The 20,761-nt window shown below is 45.7% G+C and overlaps 1 protein-coding gene across 2 annotated transcripts in view; it reads left to right on the forward strand.

Moving 5' to 3' along the window:
• TIAL1 (TIA1 cytotoxic granule associated RNA binding protein like 1) overlaps nt 1-20,761 on the forward strand; it is a 574,257-nt gene that overhangs the window by 378,587 nt on the left and 174,909 nt on the right. For both annotated transcript variants that reach the window (XM_085602861.1, XM_085602871.1), the window contains exon 7: nt 2,915-3,023. In XM_085602861.1, coding sequence (XP_085458987.1) covers nt 2,915-3,023 — 109 coding nt within the window. The remainder of the gene's footprint in view (nt 1-2,914; nt 3,024-20,761) is intronic.

The raw sequence follows: 20,761 nt of genomic DNA on the forward strand, positions 1-20,761 counted from the left end.
ACTTCTGTTGGTTGCAGTTACTTATATATTATATTCCTTTTGCATGGTCATCTCACTATACTGCACTATCCTTTACACTCCATCCTCACCCGCCTTGCGAAAAGCAATCTAACAAAGGAGTCTATGACCATGCGTGTTACAAGAAAGAGGAGTCGTCATTATTCTTTGTGACTCAATAGACTTTCTTCAAACAAAAACAACTTGCACACACCCAACACTAGGTGGTGGAACTATGCCAAGCATGTAAATCTACAGCAGCACATGCCACGAACAGATGCTTACAGGGTAAGTAACCTTTTCCTAGTCACCACTGTAAATTGTGAGGTCCTCAGGGGGATGGGCCTTGCACCGTAACAAAATAATCATACACTTCACACTGGTATGAAGTGTACAGGTGTAGCCATGAGTAGTACCCAACCCATTTATTCCCTTCGGCCAAGACTCCAGGGTGCATGCTTCGTGGACTCTTTCCACGTAGAGGCTGGGTGGCACTCTATAGCCTCGATCTTGTAGCATCTCTCCTGGATTCCAGTGAAGGTCGACTCTGTGGCTGCCAGGACTGAGGGTTTCCTGTATCCTGCTGGTTAAGCACACCAAGTGGCATATGCAACCTTTCCACTGGAATCTGAAGTCTCACTGGGCCCCACATTAAGGGGACCTCTCGGACCACATCCAGATCTTGGAGGAGAATGTGAAAGATCTGCAGCGATGGTTACTCGACCCCAAACCACCCTCCCAACCCAGACTCCTCTCCCTACCCCACCCAGAGTTGACAGTGGTGACTGATGCATACTTCCTGGGTTAGAGTGACCTTCTGGGAGAGATGGAGATCAGAGGCCTTAGGTCTCTGGTGGAGGCCTGGTTAACTCAGTCTCCTGGACCTGGAAACCATCTGGTTGGTGTTAAAAGCATTCCTTCCGTCCATCAAAGGGAGGCTGGTGCAGCAAGTGCTTACAGGCAACATCACCTTCATGTGGTATTGAAACAAGCAGGACAACGTGGGGTCCTGGAACCTGTGTCAGGAATTGCTAGACCTCTGAAAATGACTAGACAATCAAGGTATCTTCCTGGCGGCGAACCACCAGGCAGGATCCTTTTAATGCTAAGGCGGACAAGCTCACCTGTTGACACGTAGCGAATCACTTGTGGCATTTACACTAGGCAGTGGCGCAAGGTCAGTTTTGTAAATGGGAATAACCTTGTTTCGACCTGTGTGCCACCGCCAGTTCTGCATGTTGGAGTTTCCAAGGCACCGCTCTCTTCAGGACGTATTCTCAAATCACTGGCTGTGATGCACTTTTCTAAAAGGTCTCCCGCACTTGTTTTCTTCCTCTCCTTTCATAATGCATCAGGAGGACCTTAAATTGGTCTTCACATTTAATGTGCACTCCCTTTGAGCTGTTTCACACCTGGTGCTTCCAGCTCCTCACCCTCAAGACAGTGCTCCTTATCGCCATCACCTTGGCGTGGTGAGTGATTAAGCTCCAGGCCCTCTGTCTTAACCTGCCATACACCACCCTCTTCCCAGACAAACTGGTTTAGTGGACGCAAACATCCTTTTTACCAAAAGTTGTCCTGCCGTTCCACACCTGTCAAACCATCACCTCTGCTTCACCCCTCTGAGGAGGAGAGAAAATATTGCTTGAACCTCATCAGTGCATCAGTCACATCAAAGAACGCCAGGTGAATGATCAGCTCTTTGTGAGGTTTGCTGGGGCGCAAAATGCAAAGCCATGCAGAAGAGGACCACCTCTCGTCTCATACTTTGCATCAAGATCTCCTATGCCTTGGCCAAAATGCAACCTCCAGAAAGTCTGCATGTGCATTTTACCAGAGCCAAAGCTACGTACCACCTGTCCTGGACATCTGCCAGGCGGCTGCATGGGCGCTGCTCTCTATGTTCTCGAAGCACTACTATCAAGACAGCCAGGTTTGCAGAGAAGTGCGTTTGACCTGCTCTGTCCTACAAGTCTTCTTGGTCTGAGCCAATTCTTACACCTACCTCCTAATAGGTACTGCTATGGTATCTATTCAGAAGGTGAGGAATCTTCAGTTAGATCTCTCAATTAGAAGAACAAGTTAATTACCTTTGGTAATGCTCTTTCTCCTAGAGACTCTAACCGCAGATTTGTAACCGACTCTCCAATTCTCTCTGTTCTGTGATTTGGCCTCTATATTAATGAGGTCCCTAGTGTAGGAATCTGTACACTGGTCAAAGTAAGTCAATTTGTTGTTGGGGCTTTGTATCTGGGGACTTGGACTGCCTCGAAAGCAACTAATGTCAGCGTGCAGGAGTGGTGCTTCCAAGGGCCCGCGTGCCTTTTCCTGAGCGGAATGGCTTCAATGCGGAGCCGCACAGCACCACTTACTGGTGCGCAGAGGTACAATGCAGAAGTTTTGGGATTCAGTCTGACGTCCGGGAGACATTCAAAAGGAGAGGAGTGTGCAATTAGAAGATCTACCAGAAAGCGTGTTACCAAAGGTAAGTAACTTGTTCTTCAAGGATTAGAGGGTGAAACCTGGACTGAGTGAGTTTTGGAGTGTGCTATTTGAATTTATTTTGTTTTCTTTTATGTCTAATGCAACAGTTAAGAGGTTGAATTAATTTGTCATGTTGAAATGGCCTTGTCCAGCTCAGTGGTGAGGAGGCTGCTGAGATCAGACCAACCTCATGTCAGCTGGTAGGACAGTTTCACAGACGGGAAAGCTGTCCTGAACAGCGTGGCTTATGAATGGACTGACTGAAAGGAAACCTTTTAAGTGCTTTGCAGAATTGCGTTTATATCTCGGTGAGCTTTGAAGAATTAATAATGTAGAAATGTCAGGAAGATTACACTATTCTGTTGCGAATGTTTGTCTTGCCTATTGCATGATATAACCTGGTACCTTACACACTGTTTCTCTTCTGCTGCAGGATGCAGAAAATGCGATTGTCCACATGGGGGGACAGTGGCTTGGAGGACGCCAGATCCGAACTAACTGGGCGACACGCAAACCTCCTGCTCCTAAAAGTACACAAGAAAGTAAGATGACTGCTGTCATTTCAACCTAAAAGTTACTAATGCATAACTGTGACATCATTGTGGGCATTCCATTGAAAATATAATTTCATAATTCTCATATTGCAAAGGTATAGTGTTGGACAAGAAACCGCCCATGGTCTGGATATATTAGGGGGTAGAAGTCCATATATACAATTAAGGTTTCCTATTTGCAGTGCTCATTTTTGGTGGATTCTAGTGGCATTTTTAGTGTTTCCCCATTTTGTAAAACTGTGGGGACAATTATTTTGTGTTGCACATTTGCATGTTTTCCTACATTTGTAATGTACTTTGGTTTAAGTTTTCTGCCCAAAAGTTATACTCTGAAGTTTCATCCTGCCATCCCCTCAAACTCAACCTCGAAATCATTCCGAGATGCAGTGGTACAGTCACAATAATTGTAAAACAGTTATGCATTCGAAGCATGGCAGCACTGCTGAACAGTATAGTTAGTATACCAACAAAGTATAAAATTCCCTGCTCAGACATTCTAGTAATGATCGGCCAGAGACAATTGGATCAAACTGCTGGGTCAGACTTTCCTCTCTGGCTCTGCAAGCTTTTGAGTCCCATATCCTGAACAAGGAAGGGATTTTGCTTGTAGTTTGTCACTTTTTAGGTCTCGCCTTGCTATCGCGTAAGCGATCGCAAAGCAAGACTATCAAGGGGCTTTTAAAAGTGCTCCGAAAGGCGGATTGCTTGCCGAGCACTCGCACAATCACGCGCATCGTGCCGCCATGCAATCCGTTTGGCATCGCACTTCAAAGGGTCCGCTTCCCCCCCTGGAATGCGCTCCCCCGCCCCCGCCAAGCACGCGCGCCATGCTCCGCCGGGCTTGTTTGTCTTTGAGCCTTGTCTCGCAATTAAAGAACACATTTAATTTGACAATTAATTCTAATCCTACCACAACTAGGCATGTCACATTTGTGTCTCTCTAGTTTAATTTTCAAGTGTCCCTTTAAATTACTGGTCCGCTTTGCATTGGACTCCTAATTTGCTTTTTGTAAAAACGCACGTTTTATGTTTACACCCCTGACTTTTCGATTTACGGTTTTATCCTTCTTCAAAGTGCGCGATATTGTTTAATCCAGGTTTAGTGTGACCCCTAAATTCTTTCCTGGAATTAGGCTTAATTTGAAATTTCTATTCTATCTTTGACTTTTCACATTATTTTTCTTAAGGAGTATGCTTGTTTCCATTTTTGGTATTCTCGCTGTTATTTTACCACTATCTTTCCCCCATGTGCCATTTTTTTATTATTTCACCTTAATCCGGATTTGATTGTTTAGAGTGTCTCTGTTAGTTTTTTGGGGGGGAGGGGAGGGGGCTTCCCTTTAAGATCTCAACTGTAACCTTTATTATTTTTCTATTTTTTTCGTCTTGATATCTCTCCTACATTGTTTCTTCTGCTCATTATTCTTCCCTTGATTTTCTCCCGAGCGTACATATTTTGTGTTTTTTTTTACTATGTGTTTTCACTCAACGTGTGTTTAGCCTGCAGTTATATATACTGATTTTCTCCAAGTAGCGGTTCTTGTTCGTCTAGATTTGCCCGGGAAGTAGGGTATCTGCTTTTAGTGGTTTTTTTTTTATCTCACGTTTCTTGTCAGTTTGTTTGTTCCTTTTTTTTCTCATGTTTTCCTACATCAGTATATCTGGATTGTGATTTCCCACTTTTCACATTGCAATTGGCTTTTTCTGCGTTCCTGATTTACTACTAAGGTCACTGTTCAGAAATACTCATCATTTTTGCTTTAAGTGTGTGATCTTTTTGTACTCATTTGTCCTAAACATTTCCCCAATCCAATCTTATGATGACCTACTGAGTGAAAACAGAAAAAAACGTCATTTTGAGCAACAACGTTTGGCTGCAGTCAGACAATACATCATTACGAGCCATATTTGATCCGCTGAATTTCGGTTTAGGAGCAGGTCGGGTTATTTTCCTCCGAAGTTAGACTATTAAAGTCTTTTTCTTTTGGTTTAAAAATGCATGCGGTTTTGTTTAAGCATGTCAGTTCCCCCCTGCATTTGACCCAAACAACCCCATTTCAAAGGGTGACTTTCATCCAGTCTTGTTTATCACTGGGACATGGCGCTTCACCAGTCCCATTCTAAGTAGACTCTACCAATGCCATCACCTGGCCTGTAAGTGCGATGAAAAAAGTGTGTGTGGTGGGGGCAGGTCTCTATAGTGGGCGTGGCTTACAACTAGGAGCCCTTTTCAAAAAGTGTGGCCTATGTAATTGAGGGCATGGCTTACAACATATACATTAAAATTCCATGCTTTCCATAGGGTATCACCCAATTAGTATTTTGGTGACTCTCCAAGAATTTTTTACATCGAGCCTGGGCAGCGCATGCGCTGCTCTGCGAGGCATGCTGTATTCAGGTATGGACTTGAAGCTCCGCCCACATTTTTCATTGGCGTGTGTCATTGTCCACTGTAAACTATGGCTTTTCAATGGTCAATAGGCTTAGTAGTCCCCCCTTAGTACCGCCTTGTCTCCTTTTGAAACCTCCCATGAGGACACCCCCTGTTACGTGTGTTATTACTTGGTAGGCTTTAATTACAACCTTCAAGCACTATTTTCTCGAATAGCTTTGTATTGACTGCTGTTGCAGGCAGGACATGCCTTCTCCTAACACCTTTTTTGAACCCTTAATAGCATGGACGCCAAATGCATTTGCAACGCAATAGCCCTAGCATTTGCAAGAGTTTAAGCTATTGTTATTGTGAATGACAATGCCTTTTATTTATCTGTTGTAAAAACAACACATAAATAAAAGACATTGTCATTTACAATGCCAATAGCTCAAACTTTCGTAAATGCGAGACTTATTGCATTGCAAATGCTTGTTACATATTGGCAACCCCGCGCAAACCTAGCATGGCATTCCTTTAAATTTAAAAGAATATTTTTCTACAAAAACAATTGGTCTGAATTTCAGTCTTTAAGTGTGTGAAATCATTTGCTGATTAAGTGTGTACAACAAATGCTTAACTCTGTCCTCTGATACTGCCTTACTGCTTGACCTCACTACCACAACTAGAGAGTGAGGTGCTATCTAATTTTACCACTGCCTACCTTTGGGGTTCCACTGGACTCTGCGCACACTATACCTCACTTTGGTATAGTATATACAGAGCCAGCTTCCTACAGGCGCAACATGCGAAGCAATATGTGCATAATGGGCCTCCCTGAGGGCACGGAGGGGTCGTACATGGTGGCCTTCCTAGAATCCTGGATACGCTCCGAGATGGCCGTGACCTAGCTCGTGTCGTTCTTTGCTCTTAAGAGAGCACATAGGTTCCCTGCCCATCCGCCAGCTCTGGTTGTCCAGTAAGGCCTGTGATTGCCAAGCTCCTGCATTACTGGGATAAGGACTCACTGCTGCAGTGAGCGAGGCAGGGCCGTTTTTAGTGGATAACAGCGAAGTATCTACCTTCCCAGACTTTACCGCAGTGGTACAGACCAAATGAGCCTCCTTTTTGGAGGTGAAGAGGGCGTTGCACGCCGAGGGAATCCACTACTATTTTATTTTCCCGACCAAACTAAACATCATGCTTGTTGGCGGCACCCACTTTTGCCAACATTTAGATGAAGTTTGGTCGTGGCTTGAGGCCTACAAGGCTGGGACTGATGGGCCACAGAGCAGCAGAGGAGACATCGACCCCCGGTGCCCGAGGCGGCGTCGGTCTCATAGAGCATCTCAGCGTTAAGGATTGACAAGATCTACTCAAACGCAGTCAGATATGGACAGAGCGGGGCACTGCGTGCAGCAGTGTTTCCTGAGGCAATGGTCTTCAATACGGACAACAGCGGAACTTCGGGGCGCTGCTCCGGTGAGACTATATCACAGAACCGGGGTGAAGTTTTCACTGCTGAAAGCGACCCCACAGTCTGCAGACTAGCTTGTCTAACTGTTCCCCTCTACCAGAAAGGTCTGTTTTCCTCTAGGGATCTCAGGCTTGTGCCACCAGGGCTTCCGGTGACCGCAAACTGTTCAGTTCTTGTTCTACCCTTCTCGCCATTCCAGAGATACCAGAATGGTGGTGCAGGGTGCTTCTAGCACTTTTGAACTCTATAGTTTGAGTGACCAGCCTTTGCTGGACTGCTTTTGGGCCAAGAAGCTGGGATGTTTGTTTTTTGTTGTTTCATGATGCCACAGGGATGAATGAGGTTGGGGTGGCAGGACGATGTCCTGTCATTGGTTGACACGCTACACCCACCATGACCTGCCCACTTACAGCTTACAGATTGATGACATGGAATGTCCGGGCCCTGGACTCTGCAGTCACGTGCCACAAAATCCTTATGTATTTTAAGAGGCGTTGAGTATACATTGCCCTACTTCTGAAAAAGCAACTCACAAACACAGAGGCGGAGCATCTTTGGCACTAGCGGGGTCAAATTAATGCCACGATGTATTCAGCCTTTGCGAGGGGGACGTTGATCTGGGTTAGAGCTGGGGTCCCCTTTGACGATTAACGCTGACAGGGATGTTGGGGATGTGGGGGTGCTTCTCAGAGGAGATTTTAATTGCTTATTTGACTCCACCCTAGATGATGCTCCCACCCCACTAACTGCTCGGGGTGCTGGCTCATAGAGCAGCGGCAACTTTGAGAAGCTGGCTCTCACTCTGGGATATGGAGGATGCCTGGCGAACACAACACATAGCAGGATGAAATTATTCCTTTTATTCTGGTCTCTTTTGGGTTCACACTCGCATGGACGGCTTTGTGTGCTCTAGAGCGTTGAGTGGTTGCGTCACCCACTCAGAATATCTGGTCTTCACCCTCTCTGACTACTGCCCACTCCTGCTGGCGCTTCAGCCGACTGTGGAGCGTCCATAGATACCCATGTGGAGGTTTCACCGGGCTGACCTCGCAGATGTGCCCTCTCTTAGAGGAGCGAGTAACTCAGTACTTTGCCATGAACACTGGGACGGCCTTGTGGAGGCGAACGGAGTGGGAGGACATTAAGGTGGTGGTCAGGGAGTATTTCTTGGGCCAGTCTGTTGGTATCTGTAAAGACCTTGACCGGGGTCTTGCAAGCTTGGAGGATGCTCTGTTTGAGCGAGATAACAAACTGGGCAACATCGCGGGCACCCTCCTGCGACTGTTGGAGGCCGGGCAGCGATACACTGTGGCACTAGAGCATCTGCGGCGACACAATTATAAGAACTATGTGAGCCGTGCTCATGAGGAAGAGGTGAAGTTGAGGAGGCTGTTTGCCTGACTTGTCCGCCCTCCGACTAGAGGGGCCCTTTTACCCGCCTGCTGACCCTCGATGGGGAGACTCTTTCCTCCCCGCGGGACATCAACAGGGCGTTTCAAGACTATTATGTCTCCCTTTATCGACCACTTGGGGCAGCCCTGCCAGCGATGGTAGGCCCATTTTTAGACAACCTGGCCCTTCAGACACTCCCTGCAGATGTGAGAGAGGCTCTGGTGATCCGGTCACAGCCCAAGAAATTAGAAGTGCTGTTAAAGATATGGCAACAGGCAAGCCCCTGGGACCAGACGGGTTCCCATCAGAGTTTTATGCAACATTTGTGGGAATATTGGGGATGAAATAGGAAGAGGTATGTGCAGAGGCTTTTGGGGCAGGATTGCTTCCGGCCACAACTAAGGAGGCCTTGGTGGTTCCCTTGCCCAATTCTGACTCCCCGGAGGTGACAGTCAAAGATTTCCAGCCCCTCTCCATACTAAATGCTGATTTTAAAGTACTTGGTAAAGTACTTGCCACTCAACTGCTACTCCACATGCAGATCCTGATCAAAATGGGTTTATATCCACCCGCAACACTTCCCTTAACCATCGTTGACTTTATACCGTCCTTTACAACTGGGAACTGTCTGTTAACATAAGTGCAGTGATAGTGTTGGTGGATCCAGAAAAGGCCTTTGACTCGGTTTGGTGAGACTTTCTGGAGACCACCATGCTACGAATGGGATTAGGTGCCAAATGGTTACAGTGGATGCTCTTGCTCTACACCTGTCCAATTGCAAGGTTCAGAACGAGACGGACGATTTCTCAGCCTTATGAAGTGTTTCGTGGCACGAGACAGGGTTGTCAGCAGTCACACCTGATGTTCGCCATCACCATTGAGCTGCTGGCGGAATAGGTCCCTGCGGAGGGCGAAAGCTGGGGAATAGGGATGAAAGGTACAGACCACGTTTTCTCCCTTTACGCGCATGATCTGCTGATCTGTCCGCACAATGGTGAGCGAGACATTCCCCGGGAGCTGAGGCTCCTTGAAGAGTTTGGCTTGTACTTTGACATTCTGGTCCAAACCTGCGTGTTTCTGGTGGTCGATGGTGCCCCCTCCCCAGCTCCTGCCCGCCTGATATACTTTGGGCACCGCATACCATTTATTATTTAGACATTTTGATTTTTCATGAGCTCCAGGGCTTACGGGAGTTTAGTCTGGGAAAGTCTATTCACTCACTCCTCTTGTCTCCTTTTGGCGATCGCTCAAGCTGGCACACATGGCGCTCTCCAAAATGGTCATACTCCCACACCTCTATTTCTCCGTGAATCTCCCTGTCCTGGTTCTTGCGCCTTGGTTCTGACGGCTTGATGTTCTTCTTCTCGACCTTGTGGAACGGTAGCCACCACACGGTCTCCTTTGTCCCCCTCCGTCACCTGTTTTTTGAGGGTGGACTGGGAATGCTGAATTTTTAATTCTACTTCATGGTGGCGCAGATCCAGGGGATCACCAAGTGACTGGATGGGGCTGGGCTAGTGGAGCTTGGTCCAATGGTCACTGAGCTCATCGAGGGTCACTTTTGGCCAAACCGCTTAAACCTGCTCAGTGGATTTCGTGCATAGGCATTCTCCTCTCAACAGCTTTGTACTGTTGGCGGCGGTGCATGCGGCAAACTGGGAGAACACCACCTTATTCCCCTGGGTTTCTGCTGGCTGGGTTGCCACGCGCCGATCCTTTAACCTTCTTTACAGCAGGACAGATGTGCTGTTGGGCGGAGGTGGGGATAGTGACTTTGAGTGACTGATACCAAGCTGGCCACTTCATCTCCCTCGAGGACTTATTGGAACAAACCGGCCTTGGACAGTTTCTCACCTACGAGGATCTCATGCGTGCACTCTTGAGACCTCTGGGGTATGGGTGAGATAGAACCACGAACGCACGGTGTCCTTCAACTTCTGCTGACAATGGGTTTAGGCAGCCACTTGTTCATGTGGTTTTATACAATTTTAAATGGCTTGGCTGTTCTGCCTTTGGATACCCTCTGGAAATGCTGGACTGCAGAGTTGGGTTGGGTCGGGACTTGAATGCTGCTAAGCGGGGGGGGGGTATTGGCGTTCTTCCAGAAGGTTTTGCATAACTCACGCCTCAAATACATCCATTATAATTACACTCGTCACACATATCTGATGCTACATAGGATCCGGGCCATTTATGATGGTGACCCTAGTGGATGCCCACGGTGTGCAACATTGGACGCGGATTTTGGAGACATGACATGGGACTGCCCATGGCTCCCTGGTTTTTTCGATGAGGTCTTTGTCAGGTTTAATGGAACTAACTCTGAATAGGTCACTTTCTAATAACCCCGAGCGCTTTTCCTAGACCCACACTTAAGGTTGGGAACAGGTTTATTGACCTGGGATTGATCCTGGCCAATCGACGCATTGTCATGGCCTGGAGATTTGCAGTGGGGCCCAGGTTGGAAACCTGGGTTAAAGATTTAATTCTGTTTTCCTGGGCTGAGGAGATAGCATGGAAGCAAGAGAAGGCCTGTGGGGTCCACTGTAGACCCATAGTCCCCCTATGGTGGGAAGTGGTGTGTGAATGGGAATTTCCCACAGTTGTGGATGACCGGGAGGAGTTGAAGGTTTCCACTTGACCTTGCTGGGTTGAATGGAGTACTGCTTTGGGCTACCCTGACTGATTGAACGCTTAGTGTAGCCAGATGCTGGAGGCCTGTTGGGCGTTGTCTGTGGTTGGGCACCCCTCTGACTGTATGCACCCAATCTCACCACCCTCCCTCCTGCCACCCCCCGTATGCCCTCCCCATTGTTCTCCTTATGACACCATGACTCTCTTAGGGATAGTAATGAGGCATGAACTTTGTTATTTCTTTTTTTCTGTCCATTTCTTTCTTATATTATGGAATTACGGTCACATTTCAGGGACCTCCTGGATTACCGCCTCCCTTTACGTTGCCTTTGTGAAGTTTGAGAGTCCTTATGCTTTGTTTTGTGATGCTATGAGTAGGCCTCTGGGGCATGGCCACCACCGGAAACTTTGTTCAGAGTTAGGATACATGTGTATTACTTGGGAACTTGTCATGTGTCCTTGAATGTGTATTTTGTCATTTTTTTCTCATTCAAATGCCAGTAAAACATAAGTTGAAAAAAAAAAAGATGCAGCAGCAATGTTCATCCTCCGAGATTTTCAAGACTTTTGCGGATAAGACCTGCTTGGCATAGAGGCTGAGGAGGACAGCCCTTCTGGCATCTGGATGGCACAACAGACACCCAGCCCCAAGACCTTATCCTCCAGTGCTACAGCGGGAGAAGATTAGGAGAGCGAGCTTTCAGCATGGACTCAGATGGAGCAATGCATTACTAGAACACAGAGGACTATGATTAGTACCGCAGTGCCTTACACCAAGGCAGAGAGCTTCTCCCATGGGTATTGGACCCCCAGCCTTTGGTCCACCACCACCCTTGAGCTGTGGTCTGCACTGAGAAAAGGCTTTGGAGCTGAGCTAGCTGCTAACAAAGGAAGTTGAGCCATGATGTTCCTCAACACTTTCTTGCTCCAAGGGCAGTGATACTTTCCCTTTGGAGACAAAAAGGACCCTGAGAGTGTCTCCCAAACATCTGTGCTGTCAGAAGAGTCTGAGGTACCCACCCTCCAGAGACTAACTGAGGAAATCTACGCCAGGCAAACACAGCTTTTCACCCAACCAGACACTGAGGAAAAATCAACAAAGGAACTTCCTGGAAAATCATCAAGCACTCTGCCTCAGATTCCCAAGAAATGGAGACTGACATCCAGGGAGGAACTTGGTTTTCACACACCTTGGTATCTGATGCCTAAGACGCATCAAGAGAAAGCTTCAAACCCACTTCTATAGCCTCACATCCAGTCACTCGCAACCACCTTTTCCTCTGCCTCCATCACCACTGGCACCCCTGTCTTATTCACCACCTCTTCCAGAATCTCCTCAGAGGTCTGTGCACTCCTCGTATTCAAGTAGTCCTCATGGGGAGGGAGACATTTCTGGCCCACCTGCTGGGACCGGAGACTAGAATGACCCCCTATCCAGTAATCCAGTCCTCTATAAACATATCCAGCAAAACAATCTCTCCCTTATGATTACATTGTGTATAATGCAGTCAGTCAGAGGCTGATCAGCAACCATAAAGTCGCAGTGCATGTCCTACAGGATACATTTGTATCTACTTACAGGACCATTTGTTGGAAGACCTCTCAAAGACTGTACGCACTGTCCAGTTCTTTCCAGTGCTCAAGGGCATGCTTAAGTCCGCCTCTGGCAACTTTAAGGACCTGGTCAGAGCCACGGTGGTCATGCCAAGCGGGTAGCGAAAGTTTAAGGCCTCTCCCAATGACCCACATACATCAGATGACCAGTATTCCCTGATGTCTTAGTAAACCATACTGCAAGGAAGAGGGCCACCATACAGGTAATGATTAACACATCTATGCAGATATGGAAAGTAAGCGTGTTGAAGCCACTGGCAAACTGTTGTGTTTGGTGCAACCCCACAATGGCGAATCACGAGTTCGGTGGGGTTGGTGTCCACATGAGATATGTACCACTGGGAGGAGAGGAAGGCTCTAGCAAAGCACCTTCCTGGGACCTGCAAAAAGATGGGTGAGGAGCTAGTTGAGGATAGAAAGAATTTTCCACTGCAAATATTTGTTGACCGTAGGATCCCACAGTATCAACACTAGCATACTGCTCCACCACCACTCATGGCTTTACATCTCAGGTTTAAACCGTAATTCTAACAGCACTTTCTTAACATCCCATTTGATGGGGAACATCTCATTTGTCGACAAGCGGGAAATATGATTGCAAAGTCCATGTGTGCCTGCAGTCGGCTACACCCAGGGGCTCCTGTTGCAGTCTGCATTCTAGAGTTGGGACCAAGACCACAACCTCATGCCAGGCACCATCTTATCTGTGCCAACAGGCCTTTCACAGAGTTCGACTAGCTGGGGATACTCAGGAGGAGGTTAGATGGGTAACAGTGGCATGAGCAGATGGGCTCCAGTAAAGGGGAAACAACCGTTACAAAGCATGCATCACAACGCATGCTTTTACCCTGCATGCCATTACAACGAAAATGGCTTGCTGTAGGGGGTATACGGTGTTGGATTTAACTCCAACACCTTCCCCACTGTTGCACAGACTGGATTTGGAATCGTAAATTATACTATTCCAAACGCCAGCGCACCCCCGACAGCAAGTTGGGGTAAAACATTACAATGTAATGGCATGCGAGGTAAAAGCATGGGTTGTAACGTCATACAACCCCAGTAAAGGGTTCTCAGTTTCCAAGGACTGCTTCACCACCTGACATCACCTCCATGCCCCCCTTACATGACAACCCTGCAGGACATCATCCTAATGCTCCGTCAGGGAGTCTTCTTGATGGCTTTAGACTCCTACCACTACATTCCTATCCACCCTGCTCAGCACAAGTGCTGTCGATTTGTGATAAGTGGGCAGGACTGCCAATTCACAGGACTACCCTTTAGGCTCACTGTGGCTCCAAGCGTTTTTACCAAGTGGCTGGTGGTGGCAGCCACTCGTCTATGCAGAGGAGGCATCCATGTCTTTCCATATCTCAACACTGGCTAATCAAGAGCAGGTGACATGAAGCTATGTTTAAAACACACTCCTAGAGCCCTAACCTCCTCCACAGCTTAGGGTTCAATTTAATTGCAAAGAAGTCCCATCTGAAGCCTAAATGGATCCAAACCTTACTGAGCTCAACCTTAAACAGTGTCACAGTAAAAGCATACCCCAACAAGCAGAGGATGATGGCATTCCAACAACTGCTACCCCTTTTTCCGTTCACTTGTCCATTAACAGTAAGAACTGTAATGAAGCTTTTGGGGATGATGGCATCTGTTCATAGTAATTGTGTTGCAAGCTAAATTGCACATGCAGCCATTCCAACAGTGCTTCGTGAGACATTGGTCACAAGTAAAGTGTCAATGGGAAGAACTAGTGTTAGTAACTGCAGGATGTCAGCAATCTCTGCAGTGGTGGAACAACAGAAATCTGTTACAACTCAGGCCTTTCTTGTACCCTCTTCAAAAGGTGATCATAACCACGAACATATCCCTAAGTGAGTGGGGGCTCTCATCTGTGCAATATAACACTTCCAGGCATCTGGTCACACCCTCCCCACATTACCCTTCACTTGCAGCGACACACCCACTACATAAAGCTCGCTGGCATTCACATAGTTGTGAAAGCCTTTGCAGTGAATTCTCTGCAACAGAGTAGTCCTTGTAATGGTGGGCAACACAACAGCCATGTACTACGTACAGAAAATGGGGGTCCCTCACTCTCCCCTTCTGTGTATGCTAGCACATGACATTTGACACTGGGCAATCCACTGCAAGGTTCATTTCCTTGCGGAACACCGCCTGGGGGTCGACAACTGCTTTGCGGACCTGATCAGCATGATGCATCAACAAGGCCACAAGTGGGATTTCAATCTGCAAGTCCTCCATAGGTAATCCATGCAGAGGGAACCCCAGCCATTAACCTCCTCTCCACACCAGAAAATGCCCAAGCCTCGCTGCCAGCTATGCACTGCCATAGTCTGTGTGAAATACACTATGGATGAACTTGTCAGGGATATTTCTGTACACTTTTCCGCCTCTACCACTGATCCCATTTGTAGTGACTAAGATAGATGAGGCAGACCTCCATGGCTTTTATCCTGGTAACCCATCCTGGGCCAGACAGTCCGATTACTCACTGCTCCTGGAGATGTACATAGGTCCCCAGAAGAAGAAGATTCAGATCAGGCAGGATCTTCTTGCACAACAATGCTGCCAGATCAGACACCCAGACCCGAAGCAATTCAACTTAGTGATCTAGCACTAGGTCTTGGAGTCCAGCTAACAGACCTCCCAAAGTAGAGGATTTGATCTTGCAAGTGAGGCACGTAGGATTACTACATGTGCATACTGTGCATCCAAGTGGAAAAATATGTTAGAGATATCTAGCCACAGATTCCTTACTTTAGAATCTCCCACATGCGCGAGACTGAACCCGGATTCTTTTTTCCACAGCACGTCTGTAAAGGGCATTGCGCGACTCCGTATCGACGTCGTCCACCAGATGTGATGTTGACTGAGTCTATACAACTCCCACGCCGGCATCAGTTCCTTTTTTTCTGCACTTGCAATGGTGATCCAGAGCGTTTGGGGGAGGGGGCCTTTTTCAGGCCCATCTTGATGTTTTGTCGAGGGAACAATTTTTTTTTTTTGCAGTGTCGTCGGGGTTTAAACCCTGTGGATCTTGGAACAGACAGATGCCGATCACAGATCCTCATACCGTCTATTTGTGGTGCCTTGGAGAACACCATGTCTCCAAGGAGTGCGGTTCCTGTCAGCTTCTTCTGCCGAAGGGATTGAGAGAGTGTCAGATGAAGCTTCTGGCGGCATGTTTGTCTGAGAAACTGCGTCTACTTCAGTCCTTGCCGAAGTCCAGGTGCAGGTTAGGGAGCCGTTTGGGTGAAGGGGGCCTCAGTCTCCCTCTTGTGTGCTTTCTGGCCTCAAGAAGGTAGGAGTTGCCCTGGCTGGATCCTCACTGGTGAGATCGCCCTCGTGACAGGTGGGCCCTCCGACTCAGTTGTTGGATTTGATTCAATACGGTGCACAACCCTTCAGGGTTCACACCTTCGGCATCAGGGGAGGGTATGCCAATGACGGCGGCGCCGATCAATGCCAATCCTATTACTTTTTTTGATATTTATATGACGCTGGATGCTGTGCCGAATGGGCCGTCTTCTTTGGGAGACTTTCCATCTGACCTTAGCCTACCTATTCCTGCTTTTCCTACGGGAATGCACAGTTTGGCAGGTGAAAGGGTGACTATAGGGTGTCAAATCCCTTTGGGCAATATTGTCCAGCCTCCTTTGGAAGAAAATTGGCTGACTGTACTGGGGGAGGCCTGTGGACTAGAGTCCTCTGCAGTGTCGGATTTACTTTCTCCACCTGGTATGGAAAAGAGTTGTTATGCTGCGGTATTGAGGAGGGCAGCTGCAGTCTTTGGTTGCCAGCTTCCCTAAGTGGAATTACCTACAGACCAGTTGGTGGATGTTCTTCACCAAGGTGAGAAGGGAGTGGAGCCTTTAATCCCTTATGAGTCTCTGTTTGACCTTTTGTTAGGTTAACCTGTTACGGTAGCTCCAATTGACTGTCAAAACATGCATGGCTGGGTTTTCGAGTCTGTACAGGATAGCCCAAAAGATATCCCGTTTGATGGCGTACATTTATTTGGTGAACATGCTGATTTAGCTTTACTGCAATTCAGAGCTGGTCGGTGTGACAAAGCCACGTAGACATGTCTTTCAATGTTCTGGTTGAATTATTTCTTTCTAACCATGTATTTTATATGGTGATAACCAGTGTTGTGTTCCTGCTTGAAGCAGGTTTTTATGGTTGCTTAGATAACCTTATGTTTCTTTACACATTTTTTATGACGCTTAGTTCCAGTAAGTCAGGATTATAGGGAAATTATGGGGCAGCAATTCTGCAGAATTAGTTTCAGAGAAGTCTTATTCTTTAAAGTATACTACACAATATTTGGTTTTGTTGATTGTTTACTGCTTGGTGCAGAAGTCGTAACTTTCTCCTTCAGCGCTGTCTGACAGTTTTTCAGCTGTTTATTTGTGATGGTTTTTTAATTGAGGCCTGGTATACAGGTCTTAAAGTTTGCTTTACTCTGAAGAACAGCTCAAGAGTTGATACTTTCATGGTATGTACCATACTCTGTTGAGTATCTTTTGTATGCTATGGCGAGCATTTCTAAATATATATGCGTTGAGCTGGGATTGCTCAGCTTGTGCACTATTAGTCTCTCATTTGAGTGTGCAGAGTTCTACCCTCTATGTCGGGTAATTGCTCTGACGTATGATATCATATATTTGTGGAGTTTGGTACCCATTGTTAGTTACTTTTGAAATTGTTAACTATTGGGAGTCACTGGGTATATGATCTGCCTTTGATGAGGTTTATGTACAATTACCCTCTTATTAGTTTTGGTTAATGTGGTGAAGGGTCTCTTATAGTTTTATATTGTATTTGTTTGCTTCATTTATGGGCATACGTCAATAGTTAATGGGTACTACGGCACTGAGGGTGTCTAAGCCAAAATTCCTTCTGGTGTTTTCATAGAAAGTAGCTGGTAGCCTATATTATTCGTTTGTGGCTTCGGTTTTTCTCATGGTATTTGCCTTACATTTAGGTGATAGATTTAGAACATTATTAACCAAAAGCTTATAGTGTGAACTTTAAGACGCTCCATGTTTTGCTCTACGGCTTCTGTCTTATTGCCATTGCTGTTGATTGGCTCTTATGCTCCTTCATGTAGATATTTTTGGTTTTTAAATGTTTCTTGAGCATGTTTTTGTATACCTGGGATTATGTCATGAAATTACAGGTCTCCAGGCAGATCTAATCTCCTAAGGCGTTTCTATTCCTTCTATTATGAAGGATTCTTAATGTTTTTTTATTCTTTTTGGGTTGTTATAACGCTAAGGTTTTTTGCTTTTCTGAAGGACATTTCCTTCTAATGGTGTACCTTTTCTTGTCTATGAAGGTGTTCATGTATGTTGGTCCTTGAGGGGAAGAGGTTTTGGCGTCCTAGCTTCTACCTTTTGTAGAAGACTTTTTCCCATCATTCAGGTTTATTGCTCCTCCAGGGGTCAACTCTTTTTATCATTTACCTGTTTCTAGTTGCTGATGTTTGGGTTCACACTTCGTGCAGCGTAGTCCCTAGATGACATAAACAAATTGATGTTTATTTTATAGATCAATCCTTTAAAGTTTCCGGTTTCAGTATGGTGGACGTTTTCTAGATCTGTAGATGGGTCTCTATTCATGGGTCTCTATTCATAAAAGTAAACATACTAATCTTGTTTTTCTGCTAGGCTATCAAGGTTTCTTTAACCATATTTAATATATTTCTTAATGGTGGTGTCTCAGGCAACTTGCATTAATCTGACGGGTTGGTGGCTGTTACTTTCTAAGTGTTGTGATCCCACTATAGTCCCATACAGTTTTGTCAGTATTGTCTGTGGATTATTTGGCTTTATTTTAGTCTCTTAAAATGTGATTTTTCTTTTATTGATGCATAGGTGTTTAATAATTTTACTCCTATATCAATATATATATATACACACAGTCACACTATATATATATATATATATATATATATATATATATATATATATATATATATATATATATATATATATATATATGATAGCATAGAGTTAATTGTATCATCTCTAGTTATTTTTCCTACGGAAAGGCTGCTTCCATGCCAATAGTTGCTATTGTAGTCTTCAACTTCTTTTTGATAAGAACATTTGTTAGGTTTTCTCTACCGGAGAAGAATTTTTTCCTGTGTAATTTGTAGGTCAGTCCTGGCTAGGACGGGACTTTATATGGCATAAAGGTATTGCTCAGTGGCATGTTCTGCTGCTCTGTGTTTCATAGGTTTGAACACGCGGTTCGGGCCTGGATATAAGACCAAATGTTTTTATTTTCATAGGGTCTTTTGGCGATGTTGTTTTAGTGTCCGGGATAATGCTATCCCTATGCTTTTATTGTTTTTATGAATTTTGTTACTGTTTTTCTGTCCGCAGTTACTGTGGGGTGCGAATGTAAGGTTCGGTACCTGTTAGGGGTGGAAATAGATTTATACTCGTATTGTTGGTTGGCTTCTGAAACAGATTTATTCTTACTAACATGAGTATTTTATTCCCATGGTTTAAATGTCTTGCGACTTGACTTACCTGTTACCTGTGGTTCCTTCCGCTGGTTTTTATGTGGTAGAGTTTATTATTGCTCACCTAAATTATTAGGAATGTTTTTTTTTCTCTCTTGTCTGGACTGAGTTTTTTATAGTAAGAGACTTTTCATAGTCTTAGTTCGCAGACCCTCCTCTGGCGATGGTATGGGTTTGGCATTTGATTCTAAAGTAAAGAATCTGCGGCTAGATGTCAGATGAACAAGTTACTTACCTTCGGTAACGCATTATCTGCTAGAGATGGGATCTAGCAGCAGATTTCTTAACGACCCTCCCATCCTTCCCACTCTGCGAACTGAGACGTCTTTTGTCTCAAAGATATAATTATGGTCATTCACATCCTGAAGAGAAAAAAAAAGGCAGAATCCAGTGATTATTGGACACAAGGGTGTCTTATTTTAGCACACTCTTTCAATAGGCAGTTTCTATATGTGGCTCCACTTTTGGAGTGCGGAAAATAGTCATGGAAGAAACTGATGTTAGGGGGAGGGGAATTATATGGACTTTGTTGACGTTACATCTGGTGGACGACGTCTATATGGATTGGCACAATGCCCTTCACTGATGGCGTGGATGTGCTATGTGAAAAAAAAATCAGTTTCAGTCTCGCACCTGGGGAAGATTCTGAGGTAAAGAATCTGTGGCTAGATCCGGTCTCTACCAGATAATGGGTTATCAAAGGGAAGTAACTTGTCCGATTTGTCTACTACTGCATCACCAAACAATTAGAATCCTTGAAGTTTAAGGTTCAGGATATCATTTGCTACCTTTTTTACCTTCAGAAGGCAAGTCTGGCATACGCCACTATTTTCCTGCATTTAGCCGCCATCGCCGCAAACATACAGAACAGGAAACACTCCTCCCTCTTTAGTATTCCCAGGGTCTAAGCATTCAGGGGCAAAAGAGTGATGCCCCCAAGAAGACGACCTCCAGCACCAGTTTGAACCTTTAATGTGGTTCTAACAAGGCTCAGGGACTTCCTTTTGAGTGTCCCACTCTAACTTCCAGTTCCTTTCCTGGATGGTGGCCTTTTTATACTATAACTTGGTTCAACCACATCAGCGAGTTACACACTCTTACTATTCTAGCACCATTCATTCAGGAACACAAGGACAGATTTGTCCTTAAACCCAGTTTGAAGTTCTTACCTAAGGTAGTCTTACCTTTTCACATTAACCAGGCTATTGAGCTGGCCGTATTCTTTCCACAACCAGATTCTGTTGCAGTGTTAAATGATTTAGATGTTAAATGAGCACTGATGTACTATATTGAGAGGACCAAGCCTTCCCCCAAGACTAACCAACTTGCTGTTTTGCTAAACACTACAGGGTCACCCTATTTCTAAGGCAGACTTCGCAAGGTGGATTGTCAGACTTACTATGCCAATGCTAAACATGTACTCCCCTACTTCCCAGGGCACACTCCACATGTAAAAGGAGAGCTACCATAGTTTTCTTAGGTAACATCCCATTAGCGGATATCTGCAAAGCAGGTACTTGGTCAACCCACAGGCATTTACTTAGCATTACTGTATGGACATATCTGCAAGAAACACGTAGTGATAGATTCCTTACCTTAGAATTACCCCCAGGCGTCAGACTGGATCCCGAAAGTTTTCGTCAGCAGTACCCCTGCGCATCGGAAGGTGGCGT

The sequence above is a fragment of the Triturus cristatus genome, chromosome 1_2 (genome assembly GCF_964204655.1).
Source record: "Triturus cristatus chromosome 1_2, aTriCri1.1, whole genome shotgun sequence".
NCBI classification, from domain to species: domain Eukaryota; kingdom Metazoa; phylum Chordata; class Amphibia; order Caudata; family Salamandridae; genus Triturus; species Triturus cristatus.